The following is a 27,719-nucleotide window of genomic DNA, read 5'->3' on the forward strand; positions in this document are numbered from 1 at the left end:
TTCAAGGTATTTTCATTTATTGACACAAAATCTCTGACAGGTCAAGAACTCTTGCGAGCAGAAAAGTATTATTTGACATTAGAGGAAAACGGAAGGATGTCTATATACAGTCAGATGTGTTTTCTCACACCTGAAGAATGGTTAACAATTCTATATACAAATTAGGGAGAAATTTCAAGTACATATGGTTAGAAAGCTTGCAATGCCTTACTTACATTAGTAATTACAGTTCTGATAAGGACATGAAGTATCTTCTGAAACATGCATAAAAGATTGCTTGAATCAGGAGCAATGGATCTGTGTTTCCTGAGAGTCTCAGTGCATCATGTAGCTTTTTGTTTCGAAGCAAAGATGCACTGAGGGTCCCAGCAACAGCTCTGGACCTCACAGTACAGTACTCTTCCCCCCTGCCCCAGAAAGTGAGCCTAGGGGAGTGGGTCACAGTCTGGGATACAGGCTAGTTTTAATCTGTCTGTGGAGACCCAGGTGATTTTCCTGTCCACTATCAGCTGATAGGCATTCTCTCTGTGCTGTAGTATGAGGTGTGGTCCCGAGTAGGCTGGAGAGAGTTGGGGGGGGACGCTTGAATGTGTCTATTCTTATGAACACATACTTTGCTGTTTTAAGGTCTTCGGGGACATATTCTTTTCTTGCTATGTCACATGTCTTCACCAGCATGATGTTTTCCAATGCTCTATGGACGTCTGGAAGAGCCGTGGGCTCTGTCGTATCTTGAGAAATGTTTGCTGGTGCAGGCAGTCCCCGGTTAATGGTGGGGGTTCCATTCCTGGCCAAGCACCGCTAACCGAAATCGCCAATAACTGAAAATCGCAGATAACCGAAAATTGCTGATGATTGCAGTAATAAATGGCATTTATGACGTAAGCAACAATAAACCGTTTATCAACACCGTTAAGCACTTATCAGTGCAGATAAACTACTTACCGACAAGCTAAACCGCTCACCAACGCCAATAAACTGCTTACAAACACTGATAAACTGCTTACCGACATCGATAAACCACTTACCGATGATAAAAATCGCTTACCTTTGCCGAAAACTGGTTAATGACATCCTTAGCCAAGTGCTGTAAAACCAGAACACCGTTAACCAACGTCGCTAATAAGCGAGGACTGCCTGCATTGTCAACGCTTAGATGTAGAGTACTTCTGCCAGCGATGCGTTGAATGCTGCGTGCAGGGCTGTTCTTAATCCCAGCAAGACCCACAGTAATTCCTTTCTCCAACTCCTGCCTTGGCATCTGGCGGTGAGTGTTGATTTGAGGGAGTGGTGCAGCTGCTCCACCATACCATTCTCTTCTGGGTTGTATGCTGTTGTGTGAATAAGTTTTGTCCAGAGGCTGTCAGCGAGGTAGCTCCATAAGGTGGAGGTGAAGTTAGCTCCTCTGTCACCTGTTATGTACTGTGGTACTCCATGACTGCTGCCCTAGTCTGTTAGTGCTTTCACACAGCTCTCTGCTGTCTGTTGCCTTACAGGTATTGCTTCTGACCATCTGGTGTTCCTGTCGATGATCCTGAAGAGATACCTGTACCCCTTGGAGGGGGGAGGCAGGGGTCCAACGATGTCAACGTGGATGTGGGCCAGTCATCACTGTGTTGTCTGGAATTCTCCTATTCCTGTCTCTGTGTGCCTTGTTATTCTTGATGTCTGGCATGGGAGGCATTCTCTTGCCCAATTTTTGATGTCTGTTTTCATTCCCCACCAGATGCACCACTCTGACAAGTTTCGGGTGGTGGATCTGCCCGATGGGTGGGACAGGTTGTGAGCGAGGTTGAAGGCTTTCTTTCTCAACCCTAACGGTAGGCATGGGCAAGGGTGTCCAGTGCCCATCTCGCAGGCGATGGTTGTCTCTCCATCGCTGATGGATAGGTCACTCCACGTAAGGATGGGTTCTCCCGCCGAAGTCGCTGTAGGTCCACATCATCCTTCTGAGCCAATGATATTTCGGGATATGATATTCCGATCTGGACGGTGTTGATGGAGTCTCAGGAAAGAGCCCTTTAAGTATCTGATGGTGCAGGGGTGTGTTCTACTATTGATGATAAGTGATGCTGATGTCTTGCTGGCCACTTCTGCTTTTGATGAAGGCGCGTACCAGTGGTTGGTGATCCATCTGCACCACAAATTGTCGTCCACCTAGCATGCGTCGGAAGTGGCAGATGGCTCAGTGAACTGCCAGTAACTCTGGATCAAATGTGGAGTACTTTTGTTCTGCTGGCGGTAACTTCTTGCTGAAGAATGCCAATGGGTGAAGACCATTGTCTGTGTCTTGTTCAAGTACCACGCCCATCGCTGTGCTACTCGCGTCCATCATTAGGGTGAGGGACCTATGGGGTAAAGGAAAGATTTGTGTGGCAGCAGAGGTGATTGCTTTTTAAGCTGGTGTGAAGGCTTTATCTTGTTTTTCATACCAACATAGTTTTCTAGGTTTTCCTTTTAAACAATCATATATTGGATATTGGGCCATTACTTCAGCAAGGTTGGGTATGAAATGATGGTAATAGTTAATCATTCCTGTGAATCCTTGGACTGCTTTGATTGTTGTTGGTTTTGGGAAGTCGGTGATTGCTTGGACCTTCGTTGGGATGGGCTTGACACCGTCGGGGCATATTTGGTGGCCCATGAATTCCACCATTGGTTTTGCCCATTCACATTTGTCTTTTTGGACTATAAGTCCTGACATCTCTCATGTGTTGTTTGATGTTTCGGCTGAATATCAGTACATCGTTGACGTAGACAACGCAGAAGGGTAGGTTGCCCAGGATTTCATTCATCAGACATTGGAAGGTCACACTGAGTTCTGAAGGCCGAAGCAGCTGTAGTTGAAGGTGTATGTGCTGAAGCAGGTGATAATGGCTGTTTTTTCTATGTCCTCCTTTGCGACTGCAACTTGGAAGTATCCCTTCAACAGGTCAATCTTCGTAAATATTTTGGCACCTCCCATCTGGTCGGTGATGTTCGGTAGTGGGTATCTGTCACGTACTGTCTTGATGTTAGAGTCTCTGGCAGTCACCGCAGGGTTGCCATGTGCCTGACAGGCTTTGGTACCATGTGTAGGGGAGATGCTCAAGGACTGGAGGCTTTTTGGCATATTCCTGCCTGTTCCATATCCCAGAAAGCATGTTTGGTGTGGGTGAGTTTTCCTGGGGCCAAACATCTAAAACGGGCATGCACTGGGGGACCTTCGGTGACTATGTGGTGCTGGACATGGTGCTTTGCAGGTTTGGTCAGGTCATGCTTCAGGTCATACTTAAATACCTCCAGGAACTCTTGTAGGAGGCGCCTTATCTCTGGTGCAGGAGTCAGTGTGAGTGGGGCTGCGGGGGTGGGTCGTGTGATCAGCAGCTGTTTCACTATGCCTACCAGCATGTTGTGGGTTTTTAGTGCGATTGCTAAGTCTACTGTGATGAACATCCAGTTGTTCTGCTTCCCATTGAATGACACTTTCATGGTCCTTTTTCCGTACATTTTCAGTGGGGTCCCACTGACAGTGGACACCTGTAGGGTGCTGGGAGTTGGACTGAGGCGTTCATGCGGGTTGGCTGACATGAATTATTTAAATGCGCTGGTGTTGACCAGGAACTCTGTATTAGATCTTTTACCTAAGATGAAAAAAATATGTCGAGTCTTTTTACCTGTACAGGCAGTCCCAGTTAATGGCAGGGGTTCCATTCCCAGCCAAGCGCGCTAACTAAAAATCACCGATAATTATGGTAATAAATGGCGTTTACGATGTCATAAGCGCCAATAAACTGCTTATTGGCGCTGTTAACCGCTTACTAACGCTGATAAACTGCTTACCAACACCAATAAACCGCTTACTGACGCCGATAAACTGCTTATTGACACTGATAAACTGCTTATCGACATCAGTGAACCGCTTACCAAAACTGGAAATCACTTACCAATTCTGAAAATCTGGTTAACGATGTTGTTAGCCAAGCACTGTAAAACCAGAGCGCCGTTAACCGATGCCACTGATAAGTGAGGACTGCTTGTTCCTGGAAGGAAGACAGCGGAAAGCAGGAGAGTTCTCTTACAAGACAACCGGTCTGGCCACCGCTGATGTTTATTTCGTTGGGTTGCTGCTGCGACCCTTTTCCATGTTATTTTGACATGTGGCAATAATTTTCACATTTTTGGCTTTTGCTCCCAAACCTCCAGTGGTAGAAAAAAATGCCCTTGGGATGTTTTGCTTTAGGCTTGTATTTGGGTTTGTTTTTCCACCTGGAATTCCAGTAGTGGTGTATGGGGGCAGCAGGGTCCTCAAGATTGCTGTCCGTCTCTGTGTCAGTCTGCTGCTGTGGCTGTGAGGGGCCTGCTGCTACAGGTGGTTGTGTAGGCTCCGTTGACTTGTGGGCCAGGTGGATGGCGTCGACTGTCTTCAGGAAATCGTTGAGGTCCATGGTTGATGTGTTGGTGATGGCCGCGACTGTTTGGCAGGGTAATTTTGTGAGTAGGACCTCTCTCACAAGGTCCAACATAGTCTCTGGGTGGCCATCTGTGGCAGGGATTGTAGCTAGCCGCTGCAGTTGTTTGTAGACGTGTGATGGCTGCTGGTCTCCTATTGTTGCCCTTATGTTGTCTGGAAATTTCCTAGCTCTGAGGGTGGGCAGCATGCTGAAGCACAACCCTCGTCAGACCAGCACTTCATAGGCGACGGTTGTCTTTTGGTCTGTGAGCCATTCTGCGATCTGCTCGAAGACATTGTCTGGCAGGAGCTCGAGGACAGCACCAGCTTTGCAGGATGAAGATGCAATCTTTTCTTTTTAGACCTGAAGATGGTCTCTGCTCTGAAGAACCAGGGATCTGGGTTGTGGGTTATGAAGGGCAGTAGGCAGATGCTTGCTGCTGCAGCATTGTCGCTGGATCGGCTGATGCTGGCAATGGCGGCGTCGGTCATCTTCAGGGTCACCAGTATAACGAGGCGGCGAGTAAGAGGCAGGTTCAAGGTAGTCTAATTTATTGACACAAAATCTCTGACAGGTCAAGAAATCTTGCGAGCAGAAAAGTAGCATCTGACATCAGAAGAAAACAGAGGGACGTCTATATACAGTACAGTCAGATGTGTTTTCTCACACCTGAAGAATGGTTAACAATTCTATATACATATTAGGAAGAAATTTCAAATACATATGGTTAGAAAGCTTGCAAATGCCTTACGTACATTAGTAGTTACAGCTCTGATAAGGACATACAGTATCTTCTGAAAAATGTATAAAAGATCGCTTGAATCAGGAGCACTGGATCTGTGTTTCCTGAGAGTCGCGGTGTGTCACGTAGCTTTTTGCTTTGAAGCGAGGATGCCCCAAGGGCCCAGAGACAGCTCTGGACCTCACAATGTCAACAAATATAATACACAAAACAACTGACACTTCCATTTTATACACCTTACAACCAATCAAAAGCATATAAGCCTTAGTCACAGCAGTGATCAAAATCACTCAAGCTGTTACTCCCTGCTTAACAATGACAAATACTGTTTAAGTAAAAATCTTGAGAACCATTACGTCTCAGGCAAGGAATTCACCAGACCACCCAGCTTAATTAGGGTTCATCCCGAGTCAGTGGTGCTAAGTGAAATCGAACTCATGTCATGGCAAAGCTTAGAGTCAGACATGTCTTCTGCAAGTGCCTCCAGGATGTCCAAGAGGAGATCACGGCTCAGGCAGCGCAACTTTGGCAGCTGTGCAACCTGCAAGTCAAAAGATAATTATTCAAATACGCTTTCAATATGAAAATTCAAGACTTTTTTAACCAGTGAAAATACAATAAATAATTTTTGCATTTCATATATACTGTACAAAACTCTGGCTAGTTAAGGTGACAGTAATTCTTGCGAGAAGGGCTTGCATAATCCTACCACATGAAAATCTTTAAAAAAAAGTTTAAAAGGTGGGACTAATGTTACAGCTTTCGAACACTATGGCCTACTGAAGGTCAAAATCATTAGGGTACAAAAACCATTAAAATTAAGTTTTGTATGCATTTGTAAAATATAAAACCTTATTACTCTACATTATTTGTACAAAGTCATTACTTAGGTGGGAGGTGATGTAATGGCTCTTTAGCAACCTGACTGACTGGATATAATTAAAAAATAAGTTCATTGTAGGAACCAGTTACTTCTGAAACTTGTATGATATCGTTGGGATTTGACAATCTGGGATATATTCCAAATCATAAAACTAAAGATGTATCTGAGAGTGAGATTAATTATAAGAGAGATCCCCAGCCTACCACTGAGAGCTTATTTTTGCTGTACATGTACACATACATAACCTTTTCAATAAAACGTAAAATTAACAACAGAAAAAAATTACATGCTGAAATAGGAAAGAAAATGAAAAAAAAAAAAAAAAGTGATTAATAAAGTGAAGCATGGTTGGGTGAGGGGGTAAAGAGGACTCGGAAGAGTTCTTCCACTAGTTGGCGTAATCCTCATGTAATTGCATCACCAATGTGTGGTGTAATGAACACATAATTGAACACTAATCTAAAACATTTTGTATTTGGTAACAGTTTTAAACAGTACAGTATGCCTTGCAATGAAATAATTTTATGTAGAAGAAACTATCTTGAACCCACAAAGGCAATGACAGTAAAATTCATTTAGGGTTTATAAATGGAGACAAATAATGGACCTTCCCCCAATCTACTCAACACTGAAATACCTATTAGCTGGCATAAATCGCAATAAGTCAATCAGCATACGTACAGTTTATTTAGATGCACAGGGATTATTACAACAGAATTTTTTCCTTCCATTCTAGGGAATGCAGAGTTTGCTCTTCGATCTTGAGACATCTGCACAGTATGCAGTTTTATTCACACATTAGTAATTTTGTGCAGATCAATGCATATAATCTTTCAAACCAAAAAGAGTGTAAGTAGTTAAAGGCATTGTGTGGATGGAAAAAAAGCAGGTAAGAGAGAGATTATCATTAAAAAAATATTTTTACATCATGCAATATCATGATTAACTCTTCAATTATATATAGTGCATTGCTATATAAGCCAGCTAATGCACAATAAAGCATATGGCAGAGAAAACACAAACTTTTATCATTCAATAAAAAAGCTTTGACTCAAGTGGCCTGCATAGTGCTTAGTGATACTTTTCTTCTTTTCGAAAAAGAATGCTTACATATCACAGTGCTGTTAAAAAAATGGTAAAAGGTGGACACAGATCAATTAATTTTATTAGGCACCATAAAAAACTATGTTAAATTGCCTTTCCTGTAACATACAGTTTATCGCTCAGTATGCCAGCTATTGCACATTACTGTACATTGGCTTGAAAAACTTACACATATTTCTAATGATTATTTATGACAGTCACTGCTCAAGTAAGAGAAAAAAGGAAAAAGTTCACTCTAATTCTGGATGGAGGAGAGAGAGAGAGAGAGAGAGAGAGAGAGAGAGAGAGAGAGAGAGAGAGAGAGAGAAACGTCACTGCCATGTGTTTACGTGTAATAATTTATCTGCCATTTTAAGCAATGACTGTCATAAAATTGCACAATTAATAAACTGCAATAAATATTTTGCAGGTTGCTTAAGAAAGCAAATAAAAACGTGAAATACGAATACTAGAATAGTTGACTGTATAGAAACTTAATCCAAATTTCTCATTTGTGTTTAGGATAGAGTATCATTATCATTCTCATGAATAAAAATTTAACCAAGCCACTGAGTTAACAGTCTTAACTCTTACAGAGCTGATCTGAAGGGTTTGTTTTCATGAATATCCCAAAAGCTTATTTAATACTGTTGCTTCTTAAAAATTTAGTGACTAGACAAACTGAAAATGTTGAAAGATTCTGACAATATTTCTTTTAGAGACTTAGTTTCCATACTGCACTTGATATAGGATGGGGAATGAAAACTGGGCAATCCTAATAAATAAGTTGGATTGCAAGTGTTTTGCATTGTCTGCATTACGGGTTTGGGCCATACACATTATTCATAAAATGCCCATGGGTATTTATATGTGGCATTCATTTTGGAAAGAACTCTTAACAGTTGCATTCATTTGTTTTTATTTTGTCTAAATTTATTTCCAAATTCATTACTCCACAACAACTGCCATTTACTAAAGAAATGTTTTAGACATAGTAGAAAAAAAAATCACTGACAGAAACAGCATATTTGTTATTAGCCACCATAACTGCAACTTTGGCTGCATGTACAGGAATCCGACATATTTCAACATTTATGCCAACCTCATATAGCAACTGGACTGAAAACCTAGTTGGCACAACAAAGGGACTTTTTATAACATCAATTTTCAAGTGGATCTAAAGCAATTCTACCATCACTGAAAATGACAAAGTTCCCTGGTGGCATGTTTTTAACAATCATTACTGGTGACCACGTTACTGTTAACCCTTTTGTGAAAAAAGACACATAGTTATTTGTGAGAGCATACAAAATTTACACACTTACCACTTAGGTATGCCATTTATATGTATGCCACACATCAAACAACAAAGCAAAACGATGTGCTTTACCCACGATGTCACAAGATCATGGATTAATGATGCAGTTTTAAAAGCACACTGGGTTCAAGAAGTCATGGTCCCTAAACTAAAATATGCAGGGAATCAGGTGTAAAATGAGCATAAGAGAAATAAGACAGTAGCTTTGCAAAAAAGGAAAAACACAGCACCTTTGGAAAGTGATGAACAATAAGGTTCAAAGCGTATTTCTTCATGTCTGATGCTTGAATGCGGTCAGCGGCCTCTAAGATCTGAATGACATTTTCAAATGTTACATTCATCTCCAGATTCTGCTTGCAAAAAGCCTGGTGAGAAGAATAATTATCAAGTTTAACATCTTAAGCAATAGTTATGAGTGTAAGGATATTGGAAAATGAAAGTGCCTTTTTCATATACTTCATCCAATTTTCCTTCTCTGTAAGGTTGCTAAAGCTCTAAATGAGAAGGCAGCATAAAAGATTCCAAAAACTTCACTCCATAATACCAGATTAAAGAAAATTTCAGCAAAACTAATAATGTGAATTAAATACTGTATCTCACCTGGAGCCTGTTATTTGTAAACCCGTAAAAATATGGGGCAGAAAACAAGTAGAGGGAGTCTTCTGGCGGCATATCAACGTCACCATAATATATGTATCTTAGCAAGGAATCAAAGGACTGAGGTGAAGGAATAATTTCTCCAATAGCAATCTGTAAAAATAACAAAACATAATGTAGAAAAATCCAACAAAACCTTCAAAGTTGACAACAGATTACTCAGCACAAACTCTTGCAAGTTAATGAGAACTGCAAGAATACAAACAAAATGACAAGTAACATAATTTCTATAAAATGGATATAAAACCAATCATTTATGTTAACCTGCTAACAGTTTCTTGAAAATCACTAAAACTCCACTCCAAGTTTAAAACAGCAGGCATCACATGGATTCTGAGTGCCGTGCATTTAATAGTCTCACTTCTTGTGTAGTCTACACTATAGCTGTGAGCAGTCACCTGGGTTGGGAGTCCCATTTCGAGATGCAAGCACACAGGCATCTCTGCAGCACAGCCCAGGCTGTAAAGCAGCTCCAGTCAGAAGTGCAGTTTATTTTGTGAGCAGTAGTTTTCAAGGTGGGATATAAATTTCTGTTGCTAGCATAACTTGAAAATATCAAAAACTGGCAATCATTAACTTGCCAAAATCCAGAATTAAATACAAGCAATATGGGAAAAGTGGATAAAATTACTGTATATAAACAAAAACACTGTTTTTCTTCGAAAACAACCAAGAACTCTTCTTACAACACTTCCCTTAGTGAAATATTACCCTATACGGTAAAGCATGGGGGCAAAAACACCACTACAGAGATGAAATCTATGCATGGAAAAGTCAGTGAGGTCCTTACTAATCACTATTTTGCTAAACACGAGAGGAACAGTTGAGATAGTATAAATGAATTGTTTTTCAATAATATCTAAACAGGTTTAAATAATGAAATCTATTATTTCTAGAAACAGAGATTGTTGTCAACAAACTACACTTATGAGAAGAGAGGTTCTTACCTGTCTGAAACCCAGAGTCTATGGGGCATGAGCAAATATGGCTGTCCAGATGGCTGAGTATCATTTTCTTTCTTTAAATTGAGAATGAAGTGTCTAGAATATATGAAGATCACAAATGTGGGCCAATGTAAATGATGGGTTTGTTGTAAAACAAATATTTAATAATTCTTTATATAACTACAATACTTTTAGACAACAGCACTTGAATCTTTTTACTTTCCTCAAAAATTACATTACTGAAAATACTTTTTCGTCATTGCCAATGCTGCTGTTAGGCTTTGTGGCTTGTGCACCTACCTGAACAATACTATTCTCTGGCATGAAAGATCGGAACATAGCCTCAAAGTAGGAACATCTTGCTGCAAGGACAGCTTTGTGTGCTCTGATAGGTGCTCCGTCCAACATCAGCGTTATGTCGCAAAAATCTTGACCCACATTCTTCAGTAACTGAGCCATATCATTCTCAAGCGTTGTTCCTAAAGCAATAACTTTCTATCATATACATTATGCAGCATACAAAACATTTAAGTTTCATTAACTAAGCAATCCCTCCAATATATTTATTTTCCTTTCAAACTTTAAAACTGAGTAAAGCAAAGATGCTAAGGACAATGTATGGGTGAATTTAATCTTTTGACAATCAATGCAGGAGTAGTGTCAATCAATTCTCTAAAACAAATCCAAGAAATCATTTAACTCAAATAATTCTTTCTATAGTATTTCACATAAAAACGGTTGCAGAAAAAACAACTCATTTTCAAAGGCTTAATCTTATACAGATCCACAAGACCTAGAGTACAAATGCATAAGTCTCACTGCAATTGCAAAAATATCACGATATACAGTAGGTTCAACTTCACTAAATTAACACCACTGGCACCAGAAGTTTAATGAAAATTATGAGTTACAAGTTTACTTTTAAACAATAGTAACTACCTCATAACCCTTTTAATATACCACGTACTGAATTACTTACATAATATTTAACTTTTGTAATGTTTGACTGGCATTTCTTCCCCAAAGATAACTGTTGATTTATTGTGCACATACACATTAAACATTAGAATAGTGCAACAAAATCTGATATAAAACATTCGAATAACAATTTCTAAATAAGTTGGACAGCTTAGAAGAAACCAATTGTAAGGAAACAACAAAAGGCAATTTGCACAAAGTAATGCAGCTGGCACCAAATGGATGCTGTAAATAACCTTTTGTAGAAAAAACAGTACAGTCTCAGATCTTGACAAAATCTGTCCAAGTACTACTAAAAAACCTACAGAATTATCAACTGCATATAAGAGCATTAAAAGTATTACAAGAAAAATATGAAAACAAACCTGATGATTCAAACTGAGGTTCTTGCAAGGACCTTATTTGTGGTAACTGCTTTCGTCGGATGATTTCAACCATTAACAACTTATCAAGCATTTCAAACTCTTTAGACATGACGATCTGATTGTAATTACTCTCCCTCACAATGAACTGTAGAAAAATATTTTACAGCTTTAATATTTCATAAAATCAGTATGCATAATCAAATAATTATTACTCTTCTAAAACGACTAAATACAGAACGCAAACCCTTAATAATTTAGTTTTTGATTGTACACCATAAGACGGCAATTATCACCTATAGATGATAAAATCCCTAATAAAAAATCATCTAAAAAATATTTGCCAAATGAACTGTGTCTTTAAGCAAAACTTTCTGTCTGTGTAAATTATAACTCCTTATCTATGTGCATTTTTTCTATTCTCATATCTTGAGCTTCAATGAAAGATACTATTTTGTTTATAGACACTACTAGCTCAGTTGTTTGCATTTCAAATCCAAATAAATAATCCAAATAAATATACTTAAAATTAAATTCTATACTGTAATTACCAAATATTAAGCGTAGCCCACATATAGCCTATTATTGTATAAAAATCTTTGGATTTACATTTAAAAGACCAAAGCCTCCAAAATGGGGTGGGGGGAGGAGACACTTGTCTTTGTACACTAGAGCATATAAAATGGAAGTGTCCAAAAATGTTCTCTCATTCTAGCTCAGAACAAGTCATCCCAAGGGCTTCTACAAATGGATCTAACATCAAGCATACAGCTTTATCAAATCAAGGATCATAAAATCAGGGCTGTATCTGCTTTTCTAACTTTTCAAAGGAATATGAAGATTAGTTCTATTATCAATTTTTCCTCATGGAGGGCCACTAATATCTTTGTACATTTTTTTCCTATGTAATCTAACACACAAATCCCTTTAATTCATTCATTTGATACATTGGGGCTCTTGAGACTGCTGGGCATATTATTACTCACTCTCTGATGGGATATGATTCTCTTGACTTGATTCCTCTCCCTTCAAATCTTGGTCACCCTTAATGCAGTGCAGTCAGTTTGTTTTCTATACAACGTAGAGAGATTAACTGCTTTTGTCTACTCTTGGATCAGCACTTCAGTACAGCCTATAGTTTTACTAAAAATGTACTAGCTCATTTCATGATCCCTTGTTAGTCTTCAGAACTTTTGGACTTCTAGACAGCAGCAAAATTCCTATCAACTAAAAGGCTACTTAGGCATTTGAAAGGCAAAAGGTTTTTGTCATAACACAAAACAAAACTGGCTTTTTGGTGCAAATCGTCACTTTATAAACTACAGTGCCCTCTAACTGTCCCTAAATGGCTTACAGATTGGTCAGGCAACACTTAGAATTAAAGTTTTCAAATGGTCATGGGACCTTGCAGTCTGGATGTGCAGATGAACAAGTTGTTGTTCTTTTCTACCGAGTGTGTATGGAAAAGGAAGTTATGCACCAAGACATTTTGTAAAAATATGGGTTTGTACTAAAAATGAAGTCTGTTTTTCAGTAAAATGTAATTTTTCATCTTAAGTTACTGCAACACAAAAAAAATGTATTAAACTTGATTGAAAGTACAACATTTAAACTTTTTTCAAATGCTGTCAATTAAAAAAATGTGGAAATTAAAAGAATTATGTCCTATGACCTTCATAATTTGAACGAAGACCTTTCATTGTAGATTCGACTTGTTTTGCTATGAATTATTTTGACAAGTTTTTGGGATAAATGAAAATCACCTGGTTAATAGATATGGGTGCCACTGGAGAAACATACCTTGAGACAGAATTCCTTGATAAAATATAGTTTCAAGTTGGCAGCATTACAGAGAGCCACCAATACATTGCGATGGTTGATAGTTGCTTCTAAATACTGGATACATACTAATTCTAGCCGTTGCATGTGGTACTAGAAAACAGATTCCAAAATGTTCCATTATTTATATGAAAAACAATAGCATTAGTAGTAATGTCAAAAGCCTGACTACTATAAAAAGTTAATTGTCACTGTAAATTAGATTCCAATGAGCTTTGAATACAACTGCTGAAAGTATAACAAATTACACAGAGTATGTTAGTTCTTTGTCAAAAACTGTAAAGTTTCAATGTACAGTAGTTAAAATCTCTCTGGCTACTCATATAAGCAAATACTGTAAATGACAAGATCAGCAATGGCGACAGTTTTATAAAATAACTTGAATCACATCAAACCAACTTCTCAATACAGTACCTGCACAGCTAAGCGATACACATCCATCATGATGAGTACCACCTTGTTGGGGCTTTGATCCTTCTTGCAATGGTACGGATCTATGCGGTCTGTGTATATATAATTGAGCACCATTTCAAAGGCTTCAGGGACAGCATCTGGAAGCTTGACCTCCAATGGAGGGATTTCTTGTGGCGGAATGGGTGCTGTCCCAAAGAGCTGGTCAAAAATCATACCACAAAAATCATTATTATACTGTACCTAATTATTTTGACACACAACCTTACTAACTATAAAAATAAAAGAAAATTCATGAATATATGGATTCTTACTCTTTCATATGCATCTTGTAATAGTTTGTTTTGACATGAAAAACAAAAATCAATCCCATTTCTTGAATTTAATTCAATTTAAATTACTATAAAAACTGAGACATTAAAACATACTTTAAAAATAATAATGAACATATATTCAAAAAAACAATAAAATTCTCAACATCACCACCTTTTCTAAGTGCTTTTCTCGAGCTTCCATTGCTTGACGGATTCGATTTCTGAGGTACTGGGAACGAGCAGCAACAAACACAATGTGGCCAGAAATTCTCTGCTCCTCTGACCCCACAATAAAATCAACATCAGTGAACTGTTGACTTTCAAGGAGCTTTCCAAAATCATCATGGAGGGTACACTTTGGGTATGATGAGAACTGTCAAAGAGGGAATGTCACATGAGCCACTTTCATTTCAAATAAAAATATACTGTAAAGAGAAATGCCGATTAATCAGTAAACTAAAAGACAATCAATAAACACCTACAGAAAATCTGTCTAACATCAGTCATGCTGTTCTTTTCAAAGCAACAAAATCTCGAATTCTTACAGCACTGCAAAGTATTTTATATTTCTATTTAAACCACATTCTCAGAAGTGGTGACTAATCAGTAAATTGAAAAAGAAAATCACTGATTAACATTTACTAAAAATCTGTCTTACACAATCTAGAAGTCTCCCAGCACTACAGTATTTTATATTGGATCTAAATTTAAGAACACATACTCACTTGGAACCGATACATCTCGCCACTCCGTACGTTATTATCTACAGTGCCACCAAACACATACATAGCATCTGCAACAACAGCTGCAGCATGAAAAAGACGCCCACTGGGAATCTGGGAGTCCAGTGCTGGGGTTACCACAGACCAGGTCTGGTTGTCCAGATCAAAGCTGTCGACAACAGAACACACTTTAATGACTCAACAAAAGCATATGCAGATATCCATGGCACCTTTCAAAACTTGTAATACTTTATTCACTTCCCACTTTCGTGAAAATTATGAATCATGTAAAGCCATTTTAAATGTTTTCTCAACATACATCAGAGAAGAATGTTTTCTAAAAACCATATTATACTACTGAAAGGTCACATTTTCAGGATGTAAACTATTCCCTGTCAATGACAAAATCAGCGAAAGAAACGTTGTTTATCAGCTCAAAATATTATAATTTTGGTCATGGTAACAGCACTTGATACAAGCTTCATTATTAGTATAATTATATAGTAGTTTACTGAGACCACTTACTCACACTGTTGCACCCTCACAGGACTTATCAAAGATGTGTTCTTAAATGAAAAGTTAAAACTGGAAGGAGTTAAAATTAAAAAATCTGGAAACTATGAAAGAAGACCCAACAGTAAACATATACAGGGATAAAATCTCTAAATAGTGCTACCTCAGTGAATGCAAACTATTTACAATTGTTATGATTACAACCGAGTCAAAACTTCTGTGGTTAGCTTTACACTCAATCTCACATACCCTAACAGTAATCATAATTATCTATTTGGTAAGAAGTTGGTTATGTTACAGTTACAGTTTCAAGTAATATTACAGTAGGATGGTAACAGTGACTTGAATAACATTGATGCTGTTGTTTTAGGCAAATATTTGTTTACATGTTATATTTTCAGTGTAACTGGTGTGCAGAAAATTCCAGTATTATGTTTTGAAACTTCCTGGATTTTTCAAATAAAAGTTTCCTCTCATGTGTTTGTAAATTCATGTAAGCATTTTTTACAATGATTAAACTGCTTGGAAATGTGTTTCTAACAGTGAAATGTGTGACCTGGTTGGTCTTAAAATAATTTCTTAAGGTAAAATACTGAAAAGATGTAGGAGAGAATTTTTTCATTAGATCCCAAATACATTACTTATTATCAATGTTTATTAAATGTGGTTAATATTTTAGGCAATTTGCCTATGCATTATTTTACAGTACCCTTTATTCCTGAGTATTTGCAGAAACAAGTTACTTGTCAAGATAGTTTTATATTTTGGTTCCTTGTTTTGCCTCATTATTTTCAATTACCTCTTGTCTTCTTTTCCAGAATTTATTTGACTTGTATGAGAAGTATAAAAATGTAATTTGACCATGCTTGGAGAAACAAATGATGGATTCTTGCTTCTTAAACTTTATCAGTTTTAATGCCTTACAGTTTATTCAGACAGGGTAGCCTACGTACCACGGCAAGGATAGGACCAAATTTGGGGGTAGATAATCATAGGCTGGTGGTTGACCACATTTCCTTTATGTTACTGTTTAAAAACATTTATGTGGTCAACACTGTACTGTGCAGTGCTGTACTATATTCATTGATGGTCCATTTATACAACCCAGCTCTAGAGTTGTAATACCTTTCAATGCCTTTTTGAGAAAGACCAATTGTTTGGGTCCTAAATGGGGGGAAACTTCTGACACCAAATATACCTACAAAAGTAAGAAACACTTCAATTGAATACATCAGTTTAAAATAATGGATGACTCAAATTCCTAAGGAAATATTGTTTGAAGAAACACAAGGGAAGAGAACAAATGAAGACCCTTTTACACTACTCTGATACTGTGAAGTGTGATACATACAATGCAAAATAAATGGCCAGGAATAAAGTGCTGATAACCTAAGTCTTTATGAGGAGGAAAGATGTTTTAGATGGCATTAGTCAAGTGTATACTGTATAATGAGCAGTATGGTTCATTGTTGTCATAGTAGCAGTAGTAGTAATAATGATGTAAAACACTAATACCAACATTTTTTTATAAACCTTATCTATCTCATTAATCAACATGCTATTTGTGACATACTGAATAATGGAAATTTAGTTTTCCTGTGAATTGTCAGCTATAATTAAAATGTAAAAATACCTTGAAAATATCTGTTATATAACAGTTTATCATTTCATGTTAAATTAATTATCACAGAACTACTGAAAATTTAATGTATTTCCATTTGAATAGGAAAGAAAATATTTCTTTCTAAGGTTGTTATGGAACTACAAATAAGGTGTAGAAGTATCTGATGTCATAAGTGATGACCAAAGTAATGTTTAAAAATTACAGGAGCTTTAGTATAAGTACAGAGTAAGAAAATGGGAATATGCATTTAAAAAAACCAGCTCAATGAAAGTGACTTTTGCTATAAATAGCAAAGAAACTATTAAATCAATGCCAGCTAAATCACTAACATGAAAACAGTATCAGCTTACCAGTGTAAGTCATTTGGAAGAGTAGAGTCAGCAGCACCACCAAATACGTACAAATGACGATCAAAGGCTACCATTGTGTGGCCATATCGCCGTGTTGGTGGTGGAGGGGCACCACGTAAAATATGCTCTGTTGAAATACGGGTCCAACTGCAAAGTAATGAAAAATAAATGGAAGAAATACCATATTAAAAAATGAAAAAGTCTGTGAAGTTTATGACAAATATCCTGTGACACAGTCATATCAAAGAAAATTTGGAGATCGAATTATCTAATGCTCATACCTTAGGCTGCACAACAGCCTCTATTCATTCATGTTCCAGTTCCCTCACTTGGGGATACCCTCAAGCACTATTCATTTCATATTCATTTTTCAGCTTTAGTTTATACACTTTTTTATTTACAGAATTTGTTTGCATCACATATCCTTAAGTCATACTTACTGCCATTTGCTGTCAATCACACAAATTCACATTTATGTATTGTTAATTAATAAATTTTTCATTGCTCATCCTTCATTTCTATTTTTCACATTCAGACATTCTACTCTACAGAAGCTTGCTATGCAAGTTTCTTACTAGTAATACAAAATTTTTCACCCTAACAATTTTCTATACACCATAACAGTTTTTCTTTAAAAAATTTGCAAGCAAAAACAGTGGTAAGGATTTGTAAACTTACCATCTATCTTTGAAGGCAAAGTAAAATAGGGAATTCGTTATCTTGGCACCACTCTGACCACTGAAGACATACATGGAATCTCTTGCCACAGCAACAGGAAAGTTACAGCATGTTGGAGGACAGTCACCAGTTTGAGTAATTTCTTCCCATGCTTTTGTTTCACCCTGTTTAGATATTGTTTTAAATTTACACAATATTTAAGCAAAAAAAGGGGACAATAATACACCATGATCATTACTTTGGTTAGCAAAATCAGGACCTACCAACAATATGTCAGAATGAAAATCTCAAAACTCAGACTTTTCATCAAGGGTAAGAAGCTAGTGTTGGAGAAATACTAAAAATGTTTACAATGCATTACTTCCAAGCAAGAGTTTAAAATTCCTGACAGAATGGTGTACTGACAAGTGATTTAGTTTTCCATTAAAGACCTTGACCAGATTAAAATTACATGATGAATTGACAAAATGCTAAAACTCCTTTCTTGTAGTTCAGTGGAGAAAACTTCTTACATAAAATTATCTAGTAGGTTTTAATAGCTAATTAAGAAGAGACTTCTTCGAATGGACATAAAGGAAAAGACAAAGCAATGCAGTTGAGAGCTAAGGAGAATTCAGTACCATCTACAGAGCAGCACAAAAGGCACACTATCAATGTTAATGTCCTAAGGAGAGCAACTCATTGCAAATGAATTCAACTTATTACAGTTGCAGGATTTCTATGATAGGAAACACCAGAATCTGATGTACAGTACATACTTCATCATGACATTCATTCACTAGTTTACTCCTGAAAAAATTAAGTGGCTGATCCTGTAACTGCTACAATATACCTTCAACTTCTGTTAATTTTAAAAATATCAAAACTGCTCTTACCTTCAACTTTCTCATGAACTTTAGCTTCGAATCCCCCTTTTTAATCACACTAGTAATTTTGTAACGCAACCTCTATTATAGAATATATCCTTCTTACTTGAGTGACCTACTGCCGCGTCTTCTGTAGGACTTGGGAACAACTTTTTCTATTCCCTTTTTTGGATCTTGAAGATTTTTTACTATAAATGGCATCAGGCCCTGTTGGCCAGTTACCATTCCTGATGTTCACCCAACAATTTAGAGTGCAACATCTTCCCTTCTTATTTTCATTAACATTCCCAAACCTTTGACCCTTTCATTTTCTCCTCAATAAAGACTGATCTATCTCCTCTCTGCAAGCATGTTTAAGTACTTAAAAACTGAAACAAAGTAATTACAAATTGGAACAAATCTAAAGAAGAGGAACTGGTAAGAATACTGTATATAAAAATGGAGACATAAATTTCTTAATGTTTACAATTTATAAATACAGTAGTTTATTTTCAAATAATGGGGTATGACCTGCATTATAAGGTAAGAGTTCTGACCTCTATATTAACAGAATGACTTGCTGATCAGCATCCAACAGTTTACTGTTTTGACTCAAGTCTAATTTTCTGCCTCACCCTTATACTCTGAAAACCCTTCTTGAGAAATGAAGCTTATATGGGAAAGAAAGTGAAGGAGAGAACATGAAAACCAAGGCAAATATAGGGAAAAAGAACAAACAAGGCAGATTGTACTCTTACCGCAAGTGGTATGGTCCACATATCATTCAGCCTGAAATTTCCATCATACCCAGCAAATATCCAAAGCTTCCCTTCATACACAGCGGCACCGTGTGCAGAACGAGGTACTGGAGCTCTGCGAGAGTTTATGTACAACATTATGGCTTTGATTTCTTTCACTACATCTTTTTACTAATAAAATATAAAAGAAATAGTCTATGTTAGTACATCTATCATGCTTTCTGGTATCAAAGGCAGTATTTTTTTCCTGAAATACATTTCTGAAATTTACTATGCCTCCTAGAGGATGAACATTACATCCTTCAAATTGGCTTGCCCTAACCCCAAAACAAGGTTGTCTTTGATAGACTGTAATCAAAACTCATGTATAAGACCTCTGAATAAAGTATTTAAATATTACTTGCCAAAGCCACAATCCTTCACTGCACTGAGACAGTCAAATGCCTGCAGTAAACCAACCATAACAAAGACATCAACGTTTATTTTTATATTTATTTTTTTATAATTTTGCTATTCAAAATTGGAGTAGGTCTCCGAGATCAGAGCACCTTTGACACCAGGAAACACAGTACCTAATATGTAATTAGGTAATATTGATTTTTATGATAAAATCAATTTTTTAGGTACTTACTCCCTATCATTTAGCTTTATCTGCGATTACTTTGGTGCAGGTTCAATGTGTTAAAATTGAAACAATCATTACCAAACGGTCCCAATAGTTCCACCCCACCCTTTGTAGGGTGGGAGTCGGACAGTGAATGTTTCGGTTGCTCATTCTACTCTTAATCTCTTATGAGGGGAGGAGGGAAGGTTTCAATGAAAGAGGGTAAAGACCTAAAAAATTGATTTTATCATAAAAAACAGGTTTTGACATGGGAAAACCTATTTTTGGTAGTTGCTATTGAGTCTTCAAGGAGTTACCTTCCATGGTCTACCATGGAGCTCTGGTAGACCATTGAAGGTAGCTCCTTGAGGATGAAACAAGTGACTAAGCTTATCAAAAATCATTATTTTTGAGGTGAAATTCACCTTCAATCATTTAGGTGACTCCAACATTGTGTGCTGGAGGCGGGCAAGAGATTCCCTATAACCAAATTATCAGATATCATTATAAAAACCCTCATTGCTGGTAAGTACTTGTCGGATGAGGATCTTCATCAAGCGAGGTCCACTATCATAGGAAGTGAAACATGAACCCCAACTGTGGCCATTGAAGAACCTTCAGCATTTCCAGTTGGAAAGAGCGAACAGCTTCACATAAGTCAACATCCTTTGAAATAATCAATTCAGTATGTCTTAAAACAGAAGCCAGCATGGATTTATAGCCTTTGATGGAGGAAACAGACAAACCTGTAGCATATCTTAAGAATTGTAGAAACTTGATTACATTATCAATGCTGGTGCAAAGACATGAAATGCCCCTGGACTTGTACCATGCACTACACAGTTCCCACTGTTTCTGATATAATACATGAGTGGACTTTCTCCTTGCTGTTAGGATGGAGTCCTTAGATGACTCTGAAAAGCCTCTAGCTCTGAGGAACTTGTCGACAGTTTCCAAGCAGTTAAATGAAGCATGTTGGTATTTCCATGTAGTGTCCCTGTCCCTGTCTGTCAAGGTAGATTTGTCAAAAAGGCAACTGTCTGGGAACTTCTATCAACAATTCTTTAAGGTTTGTGAACTAATGCCACCTTGGCCACCAAGGGACGATTAGAAACTCAATGGGCTACTGTCTCTTGATGATTTGTTGACTCTTCCCTCAGACTTGATGAGGCAGCATGCGGCTTGGCTGAGGCAGTGAGCGGACTTGATGAAGCTTCCTGTAGCCTAGAATATGCCTGGGACGGACTTGACACTTCCCATGGTCTCAAATATCTATCATGCTTAGTCTTAGCTTCAAAAAGGCTGTCCTAAAAGCCACAAAAGCTTTGGAAGCAGACAAACCTACAGCCTTGATGAAATCAAAACTCGGACTATAATCAACAGAAAAGGAGTCTACGAGCATACACTTACTGCCCAAATGCCTAACTAATGACTCTGGACCCCTTGAGACGGTTGAAGGTGCAGTGGTATCGTTCACTGCAGAACACGATAGGTTACCTGGTTCAGATGAATCACTACGATAACCTTGGGAAAGTGAAGGCCTAGACCTTTTCACCTTACCATGAATGTCTTTAGGAAAGTGCAATTTGCATCTGTCTACCGAAGACTGAGAGGCAATGGCATGAGACAGAAGGCACAATCCATGAACATCCTAGGATGTCAGTCCTCATTTGGGATCCCCGGGACTACCAGGCCTCTCAGCAGGAGGAGCTGATGGGACAGACAAGGCTGCGTCTGCTGAGTTGCCAATGGAATGAGAGAACACTGTCCCTGCCAATGCACTAGATACATTAGATGTAAAAGATTCAAAATTGTTACATAAATTTTCAATATTAGATTTTACAAAATCAATATCAGACTAGATTGAATCTAACCTACTACCACTACCCTGAGCTGACTTAGTGGGTGTGGAAGGATGTGAGAATCTATTAGAAAAGAAGAATCAATAGATCTATTTATCTCTTGATCAGAAGTTAATTCTAAGGAAGACTTTGATGCAAGACTAGCTGTTCTCTTTACACTCCTTCTAAGCCTATCCTTTTCTCTTTTAATACAATACTTTACCATCTTCTCAATATCTAGCAAAGACCATTCCCTGCAATGATCAAACCAGTTTTCTGCATCACATGTTACCCACCAAACTTTAAAGAAGCCAATCTGGCTCTTTAACTGCTTACCTTATAAAATCTAAGGGATTTTGATAAGGAAGATTGAGAGGAATCCATAATGAGAAAAACAAACCACAGTCTAGACAATTCAAGTCGATAACCATGAACAAAATCAAACAAAAATTAACAGCACTTGTCTACACTGCCGTCCAATTTCACCGACATGAGTAGAATGGACAACTGAAACATTCGCTGTCCTACCCCAACCCTACAAAGGGCAGGGTGTAACTATTGAGAGCGTTCATTAACGATTCAATTTTAACTTGTTGAACCCATGCCAAAGTAGTCACAGATAAAGCTCAATGATAGAGGGTAAGTTTCACCTCAAAAATTCATATTTTGAACCCAGTAGCAACCTTGTTAATCCTGATTATAGTAGTTATAATTACAAAAAAGCACTAGAGCAGCCTACAATCTTTAGGAAATGTTTTCTTCCTGTTATCCCCTCAAAAGAATAACATGTTAATAAAGTACTATATCTAATACTGTACAAAAAAATTATTTGGATAATTACACCTACACTTGTGCATTACCAAATGTGAACAGGTGTGAAAATATATAAAACTTTATCAAGGTCATAACCCATATACAATATACACTACAACTTGAAAAATGAGACAGGAATGAACATACCTTCCTGTAAATTTCCACTCTGTCCACTGTCCTGTTTGGAAACGATATTCAAACAGGTCATTTTGATTTTTCAAGTTGCTGTTGCTATGAATGTCACCTGTGAAGCCTCCAAATACGAACATAGAAGATTCATAAACCTAGAGGAAGTAGTAAACAAAGTAAGATTAAAAGTTAAATTTGTTGGAACATGAAAAAGTTAAGTGATGACCAAGCAAAACACAGTATAATTACACGGTTACAAATAAAATCCACTTATGATTAATCCTCTATGGCTACTATTTTGGAAATTTCCCACTGGAGTATCAATAACCCACAGTCATGACAACAAGTTTTTCTACTGCATGAGCATGCAATGAGACATGTTAGGTATCACAATACAACAAGTAAAAAATGCGCCGAAGTTTTTTCGGCACAATCGAGTTTTCTGTACAGCACCTACAGTATATAATCAAGGCCACTGAAAATAGATCTATCTTTCGGTGGTCTTGGTATAATGCTGCATGAGCCGCGGCCCATGAAACTTGAACCACGGCCCAGTGGTGGCCTAGCCTATATCACTGCCAGAAACACGATTATGGCTAACTTTAATCTTAAATAAAATAAAAATACTGAAGCTAGAGGGCTGCACTTTGGTATGTTTGATGATTGGAGGGTGGATCAACGTACTAATTTACAGCCCTCTAACCTCAGTAGTTTTTAAGATTTAAGGGTGGACAGAAAAAAGTGCGGACGGACAGACAAAGCCAGCATAATAATTTTCTTTTACGGAAAAGTAAAAATCAAAATACAATAAAAAGTATGGCATATGGCATACTTTTTTAAACCTATTATAATCTAAACCTAATTCCATATTCATTCTTCCAACTAACTTTGACTACATAATCAAGAAAATACAAATAAACATCTATGTATATGAGCCTAGAGAGAGAGAGAGAGAGAGAGAGAGAGAGAGAGAGAGAGAGAGAGAGAGAGAGAGGTTATTATAAAGTAAAATTTTTCAAATAAACTTACCACAGCTGAGTGGTGGTACCGAGGGGCCGGAGGAGTGCCAGTGGAAAAAGCTCGACCCCAGGACTTCTCCTTGACATCAAAGCGTAGGAGATCATTCAACATCCACTTCCCATTATCCCCTCCAAAGACATATATAGCATCCTTGAAGGCCACTACTGTGTGTTTACTCCTCCTGAAAAAGATTCAGATGCTTGGCTAATGTGTACATGTAATTCCATTTAGTGAAAGAAGTTTTGAGCATTTTGAATTAATGTATGAATACGACTTATTTCACACACTGCAAGGTTCCTACTGGCACTGTATCGTACGAGAAGCTACTGCACATAGCTGCTGTTAAAAATTTAATACTGTTTTTTTAAGTAATTTGTATTTTTTGTAGGTACACAAAGCAGAGTCTTTTACATATGAGCATCCTACAGATAGGTGTAGGAATCTCATCAGCTGAGGCATTTCCAAGCTCAAGCTACCAGAAAAGGGATTTTGACGAAGGAAAAATCTATTTCTGGAGAGGGGCCCGTGTCACCCGGTGAAAAAGTCCATTCAGCACTTATTTCTAATAAATATATATACAAAAACAAAGACAAGATGGACCTTTTTTTTTAAACATTACTTTTTATTTATTCAGGAACCACATAGGCTATGACTGTAGAAAGGCTGGGGGAAAAAAAAGTCTCATCCAAGTTAACAAGGCCCTCGAAGGACACCATACCACAAAAAAAAAAAAATGTGGAAACATCTCACATTACAGTAATAAAAAACTGGTTGGAAGGAAGAATGCAAATACCTCAAGGAAATACTAAAAAAAAAAAAGAAAATGACAACAAACAATGAGACAAGTAATCAGCACATATGTGGCATTTACTTTACTTGCAGAGATCTCTCTGCCCTTAGGAGCACAGGAACTACGTTACTGCACTGTCAGTCATTCCTTCATACTCAAATGGTGGGATTTAATATGTTAATGGTTTGTACTCTACAAATACACATGTACAGTAATACTGTATGTAAAAAAAATGATTAACAATGTCTACAAATACAAATGTAATATGTAAAAAAATGATTATCAATGTCCAAGAGGCATTACCTGGCACCAACAAATTCATCACACTCTGGCATGCATTTCCAGCGATGAACAGTTTCAAAAGGGCCAAAATCCAAAGTCAGACACTCTGCCGACTCAGGCCAGTTGTGGTCAAACTCTAGTCCCGGAGGTCCAGCTATGGCCATCACTGTATTTCAATTCTCTTTTCTGGAACACACCCTCTGAAACAATTTAACATTATTACCATTAAGTAACAGAAGTATGCTGCTGAGTTTAAAACCAATCATGATATACAGTAAAATTATTATGCATAACAAATAATAATTATAATAAAAACATTTGAGAGGGTAGAGTATTAAGAATAACACTTGGCAGATACTGACAGCTGGCTAATGTTAGAATATAAGATTACATCAAGAATACCGTACTTCAACTAACCAACTTACAATCAGCACAGTAAAATTCTTATCTTCATTTTACTTTCAATATAATACATACAGGTGCTCGATTACAAACCAGTAAATAAGTTACACTATAGGAAAACTCAATAATATGGTTACACTGGATATCTATGCTTTACAATTTATGGAGTTTCTTGGGATATAAACCTTTGAAAATGAGTCATAAAAGGTAGTCCTAAGGAGTACTTTTTTTTTTTAAATATCCTTATTTTTACTGTAATACCTGTACAACATTCCATTATTTCTCATCCTCTATCTGTCTGTACTAACTGGTGTTAGGCATCACATCACCAGCCTAGTTACACATACAGTACGCAGTGTCATAATATGGGTTCCTCTATATTATTTTTCATTTGTTATAAAAATAATTGATTATTTTTTTTTGTGTTATCCGTGGTATTGTGTACTTGCAATGATGGTGCCATGATGAACAATGTAGTTTTCTTTCAGTCTTGTTAATTAGTCACTATTTCAATATGTGTTTAGAAGTTTTAATATAGGTTCTAAATTTTTTGTCAAATTCTTTAATAAGTTGTATCCTGTGCTATGGCGCGAGCTATTCTATAATTTTCAACAACACTTAACACTGGCAAGATATAGTTTCTCTTATACTTTCTGAAATGACTCCAACAAGTGCTATTAATTTTCATCAGGTACTCTAGTTCACCAAGTGATGAGACCACATCTTTAGATTCAAGTAAGACAAGCTAGATTCATAAGTTAAGTAAGGTTACTTGATATCCTAGTCTTAATTTTTATTTTTATTCTTTCCCCACTCACAATTGGCAAGAACCCAAGTTTCACACTGGGGTGGGGAATAGGAGGGGGTGTCATTAGAAATTAGGTAGGACCATAGGAAGGATGATGGATCAGCCTAATTAACATTTTCAAAGAGATTGAATATTCTAATTTTTTCAGTCCTTGTTTAATACAGGATGAATCTGAAATAAGACAGTAAATTTTAAATTATTTATTAATCAAATTATATCCCACCTGACTGCATTATCTACCCTTTCCTATATTGTTCAGTCAAAAAATTTTTTTCACCAGTTTTACAATTTCTGTATAGGCTAACTGTATACAGGCCATTTACGAGACCTAACACCTAATGTTAGTCTTAGAGGGTGACGTTGGATTAGGTTGGGGAAGGATAACTACAATATAGGCTATGGGCTGGGCCCTATTACACAATTTTCATAATTACTTGTCACTGTGATTGTTAATGGTTATCTTACATTGTCCACAGGGCAGTACAACTAAGTATTAGCTCCACGTTGTGTATTACCTCGGAAACTGACTTTTCCTGTTTACTTTGGTTGCTTATCAAGAATTAAGCGTTAGTTTTTGTTGCTCAACTGCAATTAACCTGTAAATAACCTCAGAGCTGATTATATTTTTGCTGTCGCCCTTGTTCAGTTATAAGGGGAACTTTTGGTAAAAAGTGTTTTCTTCACTGGAGGGTCCGGTGGGTGGAGCCACTGACTGAGTAACATGGCCTACTAGGTTAGGTTGGGTAGGGTACGTTAGGTTAGTATGCTTCCTTTTATAAAAAATTCCCTTAGCCAATCCCCGTCTCTCGTATTCGCGGAACCGTTCCATTCAGTACCTGCGGAGCTAATATTCAGAAATACCCACAGGGCTAAAATACAGAAGGCGGGGGAGGGGTTAATATGCCATCTCAAAACCTTAAATATATAAAAATATTACACCTGTACTGAACGAGGGGGGGAAGCCACCCCCAGGCCGGTCAGGGTACAATGCCCTGGGTAAGGTTAGGTTAAGATGTTGATAGATTAGGATATATCGGGTTTTATGTCCATTTTCCGGCATAAAAACATATTTATTCTGCGGGTCTAATTTATAATGGTGAAAAGTCATTGGCCTGAACACAAGATATGCAGAAGGGAAAAATACATTTATGGCTGGAGCGTTTGGCAATAAATTATCTTAAGACTAAAAATAAACACTTAAATATTGAATACACGCAGTTACATGCGAATCATACCAACTTAAGGTGATCCTTAGCAGCATTCAGATTAAATATATCGTTCGTTTTCGTCAACAGCCATGATTTGTTTACTAGAGAAATAGAAGAGCCATGGTAATGCAGTATTGCCATAATATCAAGATTAAATGGGCATTTGTTAGAGTAATTCCTCCTGTGTTGGGTTTATTTTGTAAAGAAAGAAAGTCATCATAAAATTTATTAGCATTGAAGGCGATATATTTCATACATTTTCAGTTAACTTAAGGTAAGAAATTTTCCGCAGAGAATCAGAACAATGAGAGGAACCTCGTTTCCCCGTAGACGGTCTTTAAACCCTCTAATCTGGTAATATTGCAGAT

At 37.3% G+C, this 27,719-nt stretch overlaps 1 protein-coding gene across 3 annotated transcripts; it reads right to left on the reverse strand.

The window, feature by feature from the left end:
- On the reverse strand, positions 1–27,510 carry Lztr1 (Leucine zipper like transcription regulator 1). Of its 3 annotated transcripts, XR_010849518.1 has the most exons (17): positions 27,379–27,495; positions 24,955–25,133; positions 23,871–24,042; positions 22,860–22,996; positions 19,455–19,569; positions 17,852–18,015; positions 17,174–17,320; positions 14,690–14,855; positions 14,137–14,337; positions 13,654–13,851; positions 13,201–13,332; positions 11,404–11,548; positions 10,361–10,539; positions 10,064–10,134; positions 9,060–9,209; positions 8,690–8,824; positions 4,968–5,716 (listed from the first exon to the last, which is right to left on the reverse strand). XR_010849518.1 is itself a non-coding variant. In XM_067083156.1 (16 exons), the coding sequence occupies exons 2-16, from the start codon at positions 25,095–25,097 to the stop codon at positions 5,576–5,578; spliced, it is 2,325 nt and encodes a 774-aa protein (XP_066939257.1). In that variant the 5' UTR covers positions 25,098–25,133; positions 27,379–27,510; the 3' UTR covers positions 1–5,575. The 3 variants fall into 3 exon arrangements, 1 of the variants encoding a protein (XP_066939257.1); XM_067083156.1 differs by lacking the exon at positions 10,064–10,134 and having other exon boundaries at positions 1–5,716; positions 27,379–27,510; XR_010849519.1 differs by lacking the exons at positions 4,968–5,716; positions 8,690–8,824 and having other exon boundaries at positions 9,195–9,209; positions 10,064–10,156.
- Between the last annotated feature and the right edge of the window lie 209 nt (positions 27,511–27,719).

This window comes from Macrobrachium rosenbergii, chromosome 40 (assembly GCF_040412425.1).
Source record: "Macrobrachium rosenbergii isolate ZJJX-2024 chromosome 40, ASM4041242v1, whole genome shotgun sequence".
Lineage (NCBI taxonomy): Eukaryota > Metazoa > Arthropoda > Malacostraca > Decapoda > Palaemonidae > Macrobrachium > Macrobrachium rosenbergii.